The 12421-nt window shown below is 48.5% G+C and overlaps 1 protein-coding gene across 1 annotated transcript in view; it reads left to right on the plus strand.

Annotated features, from left to right (window-relative positions):
- The first annotated feature begins 279 nt into the window (after positions 1–279).
- angpt1 (angiopoietin 1) overlaps positions 280–12421 on the plus strand; it is a 131710-nt gene continuing 119568 nt past the window's right edge. Inside the window, exon 1 of the mRNA XM_033019125.1 lies at positions 280–1287. Within this exon, the coding sequence (XP_032875016.1) occupies positions 988–1287 (300 nt within the window). The 5' untranslated portion in view covers positions 280–987. The remainder of the gene's footprint in view (positions 1288–12421) is intronic.

The following is a 12421-nucleotide window of genomic DNA, read 5'->3' on the forward strand; positions in this document are numbered from 1 at the left end:
GGAACTCACTCACATGAGAGTGAGAATGAATATGAGGCAGAAATGTGCAAGTATGTGAGAGGAAGAGGGAGTGTAAAAAAAATATGAAGGACTTCTGACAGAGAATGAGCAAGACACTTAGAATGCATGAGAGAAGAATGCAAAAGAAATAAAGAGAACAAGAGGGTGGAGGAGAGTGGGAGCATAAAAGCAGAAGTTGACAAATCTGTCCACAATTGGCAGCAATTCAAAAATGAAAGTAAAGTAGTTAAATAGTACGGAATTCACTGTAATCTCCAATTGTGCCTGCTTTTATTAAAACAGTTGGTCTCAGATCAGTTCACAGAGGCACATAATTTATTCTAATTGTCTCCAATAACATCGCTGTTCACTACACCATAATATCACAAGCTCTGCCTGGCAGCTGTTGAACGGACTCTCTGAAATCCCATCCAAAACAAACCCCAGCAGTTTCACTGGTGCCTTATCAGAAGGAAGGTGCTCTAAGGCAGATAAGGAGGCTGGACCACTGCACAAGCTCGAGGTCATTAGGCACTGTTTCTTTTTGGTAAAACGATCCCTGTGCAACTTGGGTATCAGACACCCTCAGCCTAGTGCCGCACACATTCCTGTCAAAGCCTCTCTCCGGGGCTGAAATCTCACTGTTCCTCAGTCAGGATCAAGTGGGAAGTGCAGTTCTGGAGCCCAGTGTGTGGGGTGAAGAAGCTTTAATCTACAACTCACTGCAGAACGGCTGAGTGCTTTCATTGAAGATCTGGTGCTGAAGTGTGCAAGATACTTTGTGGGAGAGAAACGCTGACTTCCATTTACTTGTTCTGCCCTGTTTTAGAAGGATTTTGTTTCGAATCACCTGCACCTTGTTTGTTTCGAATGTAACACTGCTCGAGACAGTGCGTTTGAGGGGGGACGAGCTGGCCAGTGCTTCTTGAGGTTCAGATCTTGCTGGCCGAAGGGAAGGGAGAGGTCGGAGGAGGTGAAGGGGTGCGAATGTGGCTGATGGATTGCCTCTCCGTGGCTCTGCTTTGTGCAGCCCTGGCTCACGCCGGCTGCACTGGGCAGTCGCGGGGGACAGAGGGGGGTCGAAGGCGCCTCAGCAGGGTCCAGCACGGAGCGTGCAGCTACACCTTTGTGCTGCCTGAGCTGGAGGGGGGCTGCCGCGGATCGGCCGAGACCCACAGCACCAACTTCCTGCAACGGGATGCGCCGCAACCAGAGCAGGAGTGGCCATCGCAGGCGCTGCAGCGACTGGAGGCTAGGTCGGACAACAACACACAGTGGCTACGCAAGGTAAGAGCTCCCTTCCACCCTCTCTTCCTTCTAATTGCGTGTGTACCTGTGTGCGTGTGTGCAGCCAACCTCCTGCCTTGATTGGGCACCATGTCACGTTGGGACTGCCAACAATATCCACTTATGGCACCAGTGGGAGAACCAATGGCGGTGTACATGTCCCTCTGGTTACCTCTGCCCACCGTCACAAAACATTACTAGTTGCCTCCACCCACCGTCCTCAGCACCCATCGTTCATCCAGACATCGTTGCCCTGTGTCCTAAACGCTCCATCTCCACCTGCCCCAGCTGATGGGTTCCATTTCGAAAATTCCCACCTATTTTCAAATCCCTCCATGGACTCGCACCTCATGCTCTCTCTGTGGCCTCGCCGCGCTCCTCCAATCCCAGTCCTCCATCATTGGTGGCTATGCTTTCAGCCTTGCCCAAGCTCTGGAGCCCCCTCCCCACCTCTCCATCTCCTTCAGTTGTCTGGACCCCCACTCATCACTACCCCTCCCCACCTCTCCCTCGTTCTTCAGCTGCCTGGACCCCGCACTCTGGAATTCCCTCCCTACCTCTCCCCATCTCCCCCTCCTTCAACTATATGGACCTCAGACCCTGGAACTCATCACTATCCCTCCCCACCTCTCCCTCATTCTTCAGCTGCCTGGATCCCTCTGGAATTCCTTTCCTACCCTTACCCTTACCCTTACCCTTACCCTTACCCTTACCCCTACCCCACCCTCACCCATCTGCCAGGGACCCCATGCCTTGGCTCTGGGCTCCGGACCCTCAGAAGCTCCTCATTTGTAACCTACCTTAGACCGAGTGGTCTTCCGTCCTATCTCCTTGATACTGCTCGACCTCCTGCCATGGACCATTCCCCGTGTTAAACGTGGGCGAGCTACTCTGGGCAGGTGCGAGGCTGCAGGAAAACGGATGCTGAAGAAGGTTTAAATCCAACTCTCTCCCGCAGCCCAGGTCCGCTGTTGTTGACAGACTGGTCCTGGTCCGGCGCCGGCTCACCCCGACTGTGATGTCCCCGGAGACCGGGAGCTTACATTCCCGGGCGGGCCACTCATAATTCACACTGGAATGGGCGGCGTGCAGTTTACACACTGTGTACATTGTCTATTCGTAGCATGTTGTGTATGGGACCGTCTTCTGTGGAAAAATAGAGACGTTTCACGTCACCCATCCCCTGGACCGGGCACGAAATGATTTGAAACATGATGAAGAATTTGCAGACGCGGGGAGTGAGTCTATAACTTACTGGAGCGCGTTTACATAGAGCGGGCACCGACTCGATGGGCCGAATGGGTTCCATCCGTGCTGCAACTGGCCCTGTGATCCTGCGCTGGCTCCTACACTCCGAGCTCCGGAGGGGCTCAGGCCGGAGAAGGAAACCTAGACTAACGTCCCTGGCGCTGCGGGCCGGCCACACACTCCCTGGCCGGGCCGCGCCGCCCTGAATAACCCCCTGCTAGTGCTCGGCTGCAGCGCTGCTGTCCGGGCCCGCCGTGTCTGGCGGCAAGTGGGCGGTGCTCGATTGCCAGGGTGGTGATTCCTGCAGCTAGCGAGACCTTCCTGAGACAAGGGAGCGTATAGACGTGTCCCAGGGGTCAGTCAGCACCGGCAGAGGCAGCGCTGCCCTCCCCAGCCCGGACACCAGCACCCCTTGTATTGTAACTGGGCAGCGGAGACCACTGTCCCAATACCCGGCCTTCGCAACTCCTCTAACCGGGCAACGGATAACTCGCTCTCCTGTCCCAATCCCCCCCCCCCCATGCACCCGGGCACCGAGGAACTCCTCTCCCTCTGCACGCCCATTCCCAGCACCGCCTGTAGCCTGACAGTGAGTGAGGACCCTCTCACCGTCTCCAGACCTGTCAGCTCTCCATGTAACCGGGCAGCGAGGGATTATCTCCCAATACCCAGATCCATATGCCCCTTCCCCTCCTCCTCTCCCCAATCCACTTCTGCACACCCAGGATGAGATCATCCAACCTGTATTATTACGGATATCGCACTGGCCACTATGTTCATACAATGTTGCAATGTTTACCCACAAGTGTACAAGTCACTCTTGGAGAAATTCAAATTTTCTTGAATTTTCTCCCGAGTGACCAAGTTACACGATTACCTGCCGTTAGCGCTACGGTGGTCCACGGTGGTCCACGAATGCCGTACTGTTATCGCACGAGGTTCCCACGATGTTAAACTCTGGTTCACTCTTGCGTCAAGTCGCCCCGTGAAAAAGCCACTTTATTCTCACGTGTACCGACATATAGTGAAAAAACCTTTGCATGCAAATCATATCAAGCACGAGTACAATCACACCATAGATGAATACAAATGGTAGTGTAACAAAGGAAGGAAGCAGACTGCAGAGTGTAGTGTTGCAGCTACAGAGAGAGTGCAGAGGGAAAAAAAGTGAAAGGGTCTCAAGCAGGTCAATGGGTACTTGGCCAATACACCCTTAGCTCACGAGAGGTCCCTTCAAGAGTTTGATAACAGCGTGGAAGAAGTTATCTGGTAGTATGTGTTTCAGGTTTTTATATTTTCTGCTGGAAAGGATGCACAGGTATGAGTGGCCCTTGATTATGTTGGCTGCTTTTTCAAGGCAGCGTGAAGTATAGATGGAGTCAATCAATGAATGGAGGGGAAGGGAGGGTGGAGACTGGTTTGTGTGATGTACTGGGCTATGTCAACAACTTTCTGCAGTTGAGTTGTGGTCTTGGGCAGAGCAGCTGCTGAATCATGCTGTATATGTGTTATGATGGGACACTTTCTATAGAGCATCTGGAGAAATTAATGAGAGTCATTTAAGACATACCAAACGTCCTTCATCTTATGAGGAAGAGGCATTGGTGTCCTTTCTTGGCTGTAGCATTATGTGGCTGAATCAGGTCAAAATATTGGTGATATTTACACCTAGGAATTTGAACCTCTCGACCATCTCCATTTTGACACTATCGATGTAGACCCAGCCGCCAACCTGCTTCCTGAAGTCCGTGATTAGCCCCTTCACTTTGTTGAAATTGAGGGTGAGGTTGTTGTATTTAGCTCTCTATCTCTTTCCTATATACCGTCTTGCCATTGTTCAAGATCTGGCCTACTACAGTGGTATCTCCAAACTTGCAAATAGCTTTAAAGCAGAATTTGGACACACAGTCAGTCGTAAGTGTATAGGGAGTATAATAAGGGGCACTGGTGACGGGAATTATTGTGGAGCATTTTCTGTCATCTATCCTGACTAATTATGGTTGATGGGTCCGGAAGCAAAGGATCTAATTGCAGAGGGAGTTCTTGAGTCCCAGGTCCAGGAGTTTGACTGGAATCACGGTGTTGAAGGTGGAGTTACATTTAATAAATAGAAGTCTGACATGGGTTCCTTGTTTTCCGGATGTTCCAGAGATGAATGTAGGGCCAGGGAGATAGGGTTTGCCATGGACCAGTTACAACTATAGAAGAATTGTAGTGGATACTGTTGTTTGGGGTTGATATGAGCCATGAGCAGCCGGACTGCTGTCGTTAAGGCCACTTTGCATTTCTTTGGCACCAGGGTGATAGTGGTCTTGTTAATGCAAGTGGAACCTCAGAGTAGAGCAGGGAAAGGCTGAAGATGTCAGTGAATACTCCTGCTAGCTGGTCTGCACAGGCTCTGAGGACAGGGTTGGTGACTCCATCCAGGTCAGTTGCTACCCGCATGTTCATTCTCAGGAAGGCACATCTGATGTCTGCATTGGTGACCACGGGTACAGGTGCACCTGTGGCTGTCAGTCTGAATGGCATTATTCCATTGCCGGCTATTCCAAATAGAATGCATTGAGGGAGGGATGCATTGCTGCCAATGATACTGTCCAACTTCACTTTGTAGGCCGTTACAGCATGCAGGCCTTGCCACAGTTGACGGATGTCCATGCTGTTCTTCTCGGACTCTACCTCATATTGTCTTCTTTAGTATGCAGTCTTCTACACACTTACTGATGATGCCTGTGACAACAATGGCAGACGCATATTGGTTGGCTGCTGAGTCCTTGAATATGGACCAGTCCACCGACTCAAAATAATCAAGTAGAAGCTCATGTTTGCTCAGCCCAGCACTGTTCTACTTTCTGTACCTGGATCTCACATTTCAGATCCTGCTTGTCAGTTGATCCTCAGTTCCAGCCATGTGGTCTTATTTTCCATATCTCAGCAGTTGGCATCTTAATTGGTTGTGCAGCAGTTGTTGAGGGTGTTTGGACCTCTGGTGGGACAGGAGATGTGTTGATTGTATTTTGGTAGCACGCCATGAGGTTGGCCTGTTGACGTCCCGGGCTATGATGAACAAGGTCTTGGGGCATTTCATTTCAAGCTTACTGGTTGCGATATAGTTGAACCAGTGGAACACATCCATAGGAGGTGCCATGTGGAATGCTATCAGGATAGCCAGAATGAATTTCTGCAGCAATTAGTAGGGATGGCACTTCACTGTTAGACATTCCAGGTCCAGGGAGCAAGAATTTGCCTGGACCACCAAGTCTGAACACATTGCAGTGCTGATTAGGAAATATATCCCTCTGCCTCTAACCTTGCCTCCGACACCATACATTCTATTGGGTGAATTAGAATATTTGCTTGCATTCAGATATGCTGATGTTATTGGAATCTGTCACAGGGCCAACATGGCCAGGCACTGGGACAAGTTGGAGTTGATCAAGATGATTCAACAAGGCTTGTAGTCATGCAGAGGGAATTCTGAATCATTTTGCAGAGGTGGGTGTTCAGTTTAGGGAGACACATAGTGAAGTTCTGGTCATCAGCAATAATTAATCTGCTGCCTCGTAATATGGTTGGGGTACAGGAGATGTAGGTTGGGAATAAAAGGATGTATTTGATGACAGGTTGTGATACCTGTATTTCCCCAGGGAATTGTACTGGGATCTGTTAAAAAACCGTTGAAGTGAAGCTTTGTCTGAACCCTCTGGAGCACTGGGTTCAGCTCTGGGCACCATGCCACAGAATGTCTTGCTGGCCTGAAATTATCAAGCCAGGTTGCATGTACCCGGAATGGTATCATTCGGCGCCGCCGTTTCGGGGTGTTAGAGTTAGTGTTAGGGTATGGGTTAGGGTTAGGGTTAGGGTTAGGGTTAGGGTTAGGGTTAAGGTGCCACAGCGGTGGGCCAGTGGAAACCAATTTCCAAACTTGTTAACATAAAGCTGATCTCACTTGCCATATCCTTGGCATAGGAACTTTTTATTATAAACGGAGGCGCCGAAACAGCGGCGCCGAAAAGCACCCGACCCGCATGTACCAGTGTTCTACTCATCTGAGTATGGAGAACTGATGACTGATTGTGCAGAAGTGTTTTCATGGGGTAAAATACAGAGAAATGGCTTACTCTGGTGGTGGTGGTGGTGGATGGACGTCCTCTCTCCAGGGTGAGAGTTATGCCATTCAGGGAGATGCCAGATGCAGTTATCCACGCAAAAGGATGAGGGACTCTGGACCTTCCCACAACAGGTCTTTACCAGTAGATTTATATTTGATTAAAATCACTTAAGTATGTGTGTGTATGTGTATTTGTGTAGTGTATCTGTGTGAATGTTTGTATGTGAATGTGGTCAGACTGTATATGTGTATGTTCATAGCGATTTTGTACATTTTGTGTGTGCCTGTTTGTATCAGTACATGTTTGTGCATGTTTGCGTTTGTATGTGTGTGCATTTCTGTGTTCATGAGGTCAGATTATGTCTTGTGAGTGCGTGTGAGAGAGGGAGAGCGAGATGAGGGAGAGAGCTTATACGTGTTCTGAGAACAATTTGAACCAGCTCTCTTTAAGGGCTATTGCTGCCAAGGGAATTATTGTGTAGTTACTCCTCCAGTCCATTTCTGTCTGCTCCAGGCAGGTGTTTTCTCTCAGCATTTAGTTGTTCCCTTGGGTGTAATTGTTCTACATTAGTATATAGAGGAGATGCTGTGGGGTAGACTCTGGCTGAAGATCAGCTGCCTGCTGAAGGAGGTATAGCTAGACACAGAACATTCTACTGCATCGAGCTTACACCCAATGTTAAACCCACATCTTAAATACAACTAACCAAAATATTTACTACTTTTGTGCTGATCTCTAAGGGGTTGTGATGCAAGGTTATTTAAATCATATATAGTGGAGCCAGTAAAATGTTTATTGAGCATGAATAGACCAGCCCTAAGCGATGCTAATTGTTCAATACAGATGGGACTAAGGTTTGATGGATACGCAACCAAGTGTTCAAGCCGTCCACCATTTTTACTGTCCAACGGGTTCAAAGGTAGCGAGGTATGTTACCAGTTGGCACACTCCAGAACTTGCTGCTTGATTTACTCTGCCGACAGTTAGTTTCACACGAGTATCCTCTTGATCTCAGCCTCTGTGGTATTTTTAAGAACCTGTTGCAGTTGCATATTAAGCTGAAGGCAGAAAAGCAAGGCTCACAATTGGCAGTGTGAGGAGCTGCATAACAAACAATGTGCTAACTGCTAATGCAATGCCAACCTGTATCTCCAGCCCGGCCCCACAACTGCAGTGAATACATTATTGTAAGAGATAAATGTCCATTTGATATTGTATTTTTAATGGAGATATAAGATACTCCAGAAGCTGAAATCCAGAGCAAAAACAAACTGCTGGAGAAACACCATCTTTATGTTAGGACTGGTTCAGTATTAACTCCAAAAGCCACCATCCTTCTGCCTTCATACATGCTGCTCGATCTGCCAAGTTCCTCCAGCAATAGGTTTATCGCTGTGTCTTTTTCATCTTCACTTCCCGTTCCTCTCTCCCAATGCAGACCAGACCTGCACTCACTAGAGAAGAGTCCCGACCCAAGGGGTGGTCCGCCCATTTCCTCCAGTGAAGCTGCCCGGACTGCCGAGTTACTCCAGCACTTGTATTTTATTTCTTTGTTCATTCTTCGATTCGCCTTTAATTCAGCCTTATTTCATTCCCTGTTCATGTCTCGTTCTTAAAACTAATTGGCCAAGGAGATATTTAAAGAACGAGTAGATCACCTCTCCCCCCCACCTTCATTGCAAGCGAGTTGTGGTGCCAATTGCACACGAGTTGGAGGGTTGGGAAAGAGATGGCGCGATGTGAGATATCGCTCTTTAGCAAGAGTTGACTCTTGCAAGCAAGAGGGACAGAATCGGATTCGGAACGGTGGTAGGTCACATTGCAAAGCTCAAAACGTTTCCCATTTGTTCGCCAGAAGGGCCTGTCCCACTTTCACGACCTAATTCACAACTTTTTTCACTCGTGGGCATTTTTCATCATGTTGAAAAAATGCCCCGACCTACTTGATGCCACGAGTACCTATGACTAGCATCACGACCTACCTACGACCTCCTACGACATTTAAGACCTCGTTACGACCATGCTGCGAGTATGAGTCAAGGGCAAACTTGGCAGAGGTCGTGAATTAGGTCGTGAAAGTGGGACAGGCCCTTGATACTGATAGTGGGGGACTACGTACTGCGTGCCACATTGCACGACTGAATATACGTGTGTGTGTGTGTAACTGTGAACGAGCGAGTGTGCAGGAGCATATGCAATGCTGTGCGAACGTGTGTGTGTCTGTAATCATGTACACAAGAGTTTGAGTGTGTGCACCAATGAACAATGGTGCGAGTGTAGAATGCACAACTGTATATGAGAGAATGTGTAACTGCAAGAGTATGAAAGAACATTAGCGTGTGCAACAGTGTGCAATGTGTGCAGGCGGATGTATGAGTAAAACTAAGAAACATAGTAAATCGGAATGGCCTACTCCTGCACCTGTTTTCTATGTTTCTAACTATGTATCTTGTTTAGAAATCAGTGCATCGGTAGAGATTCCCGTGCTGAAAGTAGTATGTATATTATTAAAGTCCTCGGGAGACCTCTTTAAAAGAGCTAGCACGGGTATGACGGGCCAAATAGCCTCCTGTGCCATGGTGATCTGTACCTTGGAATGAAAGTGGACCCTTCATTTCCTTGTGTGTTCACCATCATGTGTTACTGATTAGCTCGTCCGGCAGTTCTCAGACATTACACTCTGATTAGCGGACGGGATCTCTGCTTCCCTGACCTTCGCACTCAAGAAGTTAAGAGACCTCCCGAAGTATTACCCCTGTCCTGCAACGGGGTAGTTAGAGATAGCTCAATTTAGGATCGGGGATATGGAGTAAGAGAAGGCCCAATAAATAAACCACAACCTGTAGCTGTGGGTGAAATTCTTCCAGTCATGAACCTTAATGCAGCTTTGCACGAGAACAAATCAGATGGAGTAGTCTCCCTTCCCCCTCCCTTCAAGCTACCAGCAAGTTAACTTGTTTTTTTTACTTCGTTTTCCAAATCTGAAAAGTAATTGTTCTTGGATTAGCTGACAAGCACTGAGGGATTTGCGAGATATTTTTGCCACAACATGAAATAAAAAGTCGATGGCTTCTGCTCGAGTTAAAAGGGTAATTACTCTGTGGCTTGACAGACGTTTCTAATTGTGTTTGGGGAGGTTACTGGGGAAGAGTTACAGATTGTTAGTGGTGTTGAAACCCGTGGAGGCAGCTCAGTGCTTCCTGTGGCCGTCTGGGGGCTGGGCACTCACCCCGAGGTCAGAGGGTCTAGGGTTTGTCCCGTCTTTACAGACGTGGGCGCAACGACCAGCCGGGACGCCCCATGCAGCAACGTGGGAGTGCAGCATTGTCAGATGGGTTACGATGAGATGTTAACCCAACGCCCCGTGAAAAATCCCTCAGCACAATTTAAAGAAATCCAGGCTACATCTCTCCAGTGACCGGGGGGTCAATATTTAACTCCCAAGCAACTTCACTGAAACAGATTGCTGAACCATTTACCACATTGCTCTTTGTTTGGAGCTGTCTGGGCACACATTTCTTGTCACATCTCCCACTTGATAATGAATTATTATTATTATTAAATCATTGAAAACATTAGCGACTCAGTGGTGGTGGTTTCCGACGGGCACGTTGATGGACGCACCACACATCTCTGTCCTCCATAGAAACATAGAAACATAGAAAATAGGTGCAGGAGTAGGCCATTCGGCCCTTCGAGCCTGCACCTCCATTCAATATGATCATGGCTGATCATCCAACTCAGTATCCTGTACCTGCCTTCTCTCCATACCCCCTGATCCCTTTAGCCACAAGGGCCACATCTAACTCCCTCTTAAATAATGAACTGGCCTCAACTACCTTCTGTGGCAGAAAGTTCCAGAGATTCACCACTCTCTGTGTGAAAAATGGTTTTCTCATCTCGGTCCTAAAGGATTTCCCCCTTATCCTTAAACTGTGACCCCTTGTTCTGGACTTCCCCAACATTGGGAACAATCTTCCTGCATCTAGCCTGTCCAACCCCTTAAGAATTTTGTAAGTTTCTATAAGATCCCCCCTCAATCTTCTAAATTCTAGCGAGTACAAGCCGAGTCTATCCAGTCTTTCTTCATATGAAAGTCCTCCATGCAGCTGGCAAGCTCCTCTTTTGTCTCTGCACATGCGTCTTCCATCAACGTCTTCAACATCACCTTGATTGTCCGTCCCGGGTCACATCTTCCATGGGTGGGTTCACACAGCACAACCTTGTGTGCTGGTATTTCTGGGTGGCGGTGGCAGTGACCAGCGAGCCTCACCCTTCTCCACCTGATCTTCCCTGTCAGAGGTGGAATCTCCCCGTAGAGTTGGTGATGTGGTCCGTCCAACTGACATTTTGAACTTTTCTGAGCATTTGGGTGTAGGTACCATCTTGGGCAATGCTCGAGTGAGTGTGCATGCCTCACACACATACAATAATAAGGTTTCTACAGTTGCATGGAAGAATCTCAGTTTGATACCCTTTTATGCCCCTGTCCCACTTAGGAAACCTGAACGGAAACCTCTGGAGACTTTGCGGCCCACCCAAGGTTTCCGTGCGGTTCCTGGAGGTTGCAGGTGGTTGCCAGAGGTTGCGGGTAGTGGAAGCAGGTAGGGTGACTGACAAAATCCTCGGGGAACCGCACGGAAACCTTGGGTGGGGCACAAAGTCTCCAGAGGTTTCCGTTCAGGTTTCCAAAGTGGGACAGGGGCATTAGACATCCGAGACGTTCAGATTTTCCCCATGTTATTGACGGCTTTCCATGCGAGCGGTTTCCGGACCGAGATGTCATGTCAGCTCTGCATCCTCGCTCCCAGGTCCTTGAAGTCCTCCACTTTCTTGAGAGATGGTCTTGAGAGGCTCATACATTGAATTGAAATACAGTAAATTCAGTCCGCATCAGTCCGCCTAAACCTACCTGATCTCCCGAAGATACACACAAAAAGCTTGAGTAACTCAGCCAGACATGCAGCATCTCTGGAGAGAAGGAATGGGTGATGTTTCGGGTCTGCCACAGAAGCTAGTTGAGGCCAGTTCATTGGCTATATTTAAGAGGGAGTTAGATGTGGCCCTTGTGGCTAAAGGGATCAGGGGGTATGGAGAGAAGGCAGGTACAGGATACTGAGCTGGATGATCAGCCATGATCATATTGAATGGCGGTGCAGGCTCGAAGGGCCGAATGGCCTACTCCTGCACCTATTTTCTATGTTTCTATGAGACCCTTCTGAAGATGCTTGAAGAAAGGTCTCGACCCGAAACATCACCCAATCCTTCTCTCCAGAGATGCAGCCTGTCCCGCTGAGTTACTACAGCTATTTGTGTCTATATCTTTGGTTTAAACCAGCATCTGCAGTTCCTTCTTACACACTACCTGATCTCCCGGTTGCTAAACTCATTAACTCTCCATCCCATTCCCATACTGTCTTTTCTATCCTGGGTCTTCTCCATTGTCAGAGTGAGCCCCAGCACAAATTGAAGGAACAGCACCTCATATTTCGCTTGGACAGCTTACACTCCAGCGGTATGAATATTGACCTCTAACTTGAAGTAACCCTTGCCTTCCCTCTCTCTCCATCTCTCCCCCTTCTTAGTTCTCCGACCAGTCTGCCTGTCTCCATGATTTAATTTTATCTCTGTATGCTTCGTTGTTCAACAAGAGAGAGTTAGGTTTAGCTCTTAGGGCTAACGGAATCAAGGGATATTGGGAGAAAGCAGGAACGGGGTACTGATTTAGGATGATCAGCCATGATCATATTGAATGGTGGTGCTGGCTCGAAGGG

Source organism: Amblyraja radiata, chromosome 4 (assembly GCF_010909765.2).
Source record: "Amblyraja radiata isolate CabotCenter1 chromosome 4, sAmbRad1.1.pri, whole genome shotgun sequence".
NCBI lineage: Eukaryota > Metazoa > Chordata > Chondrichthyes > Rajiformes > Rajidae > Amblyraja > Amblyraja radiata.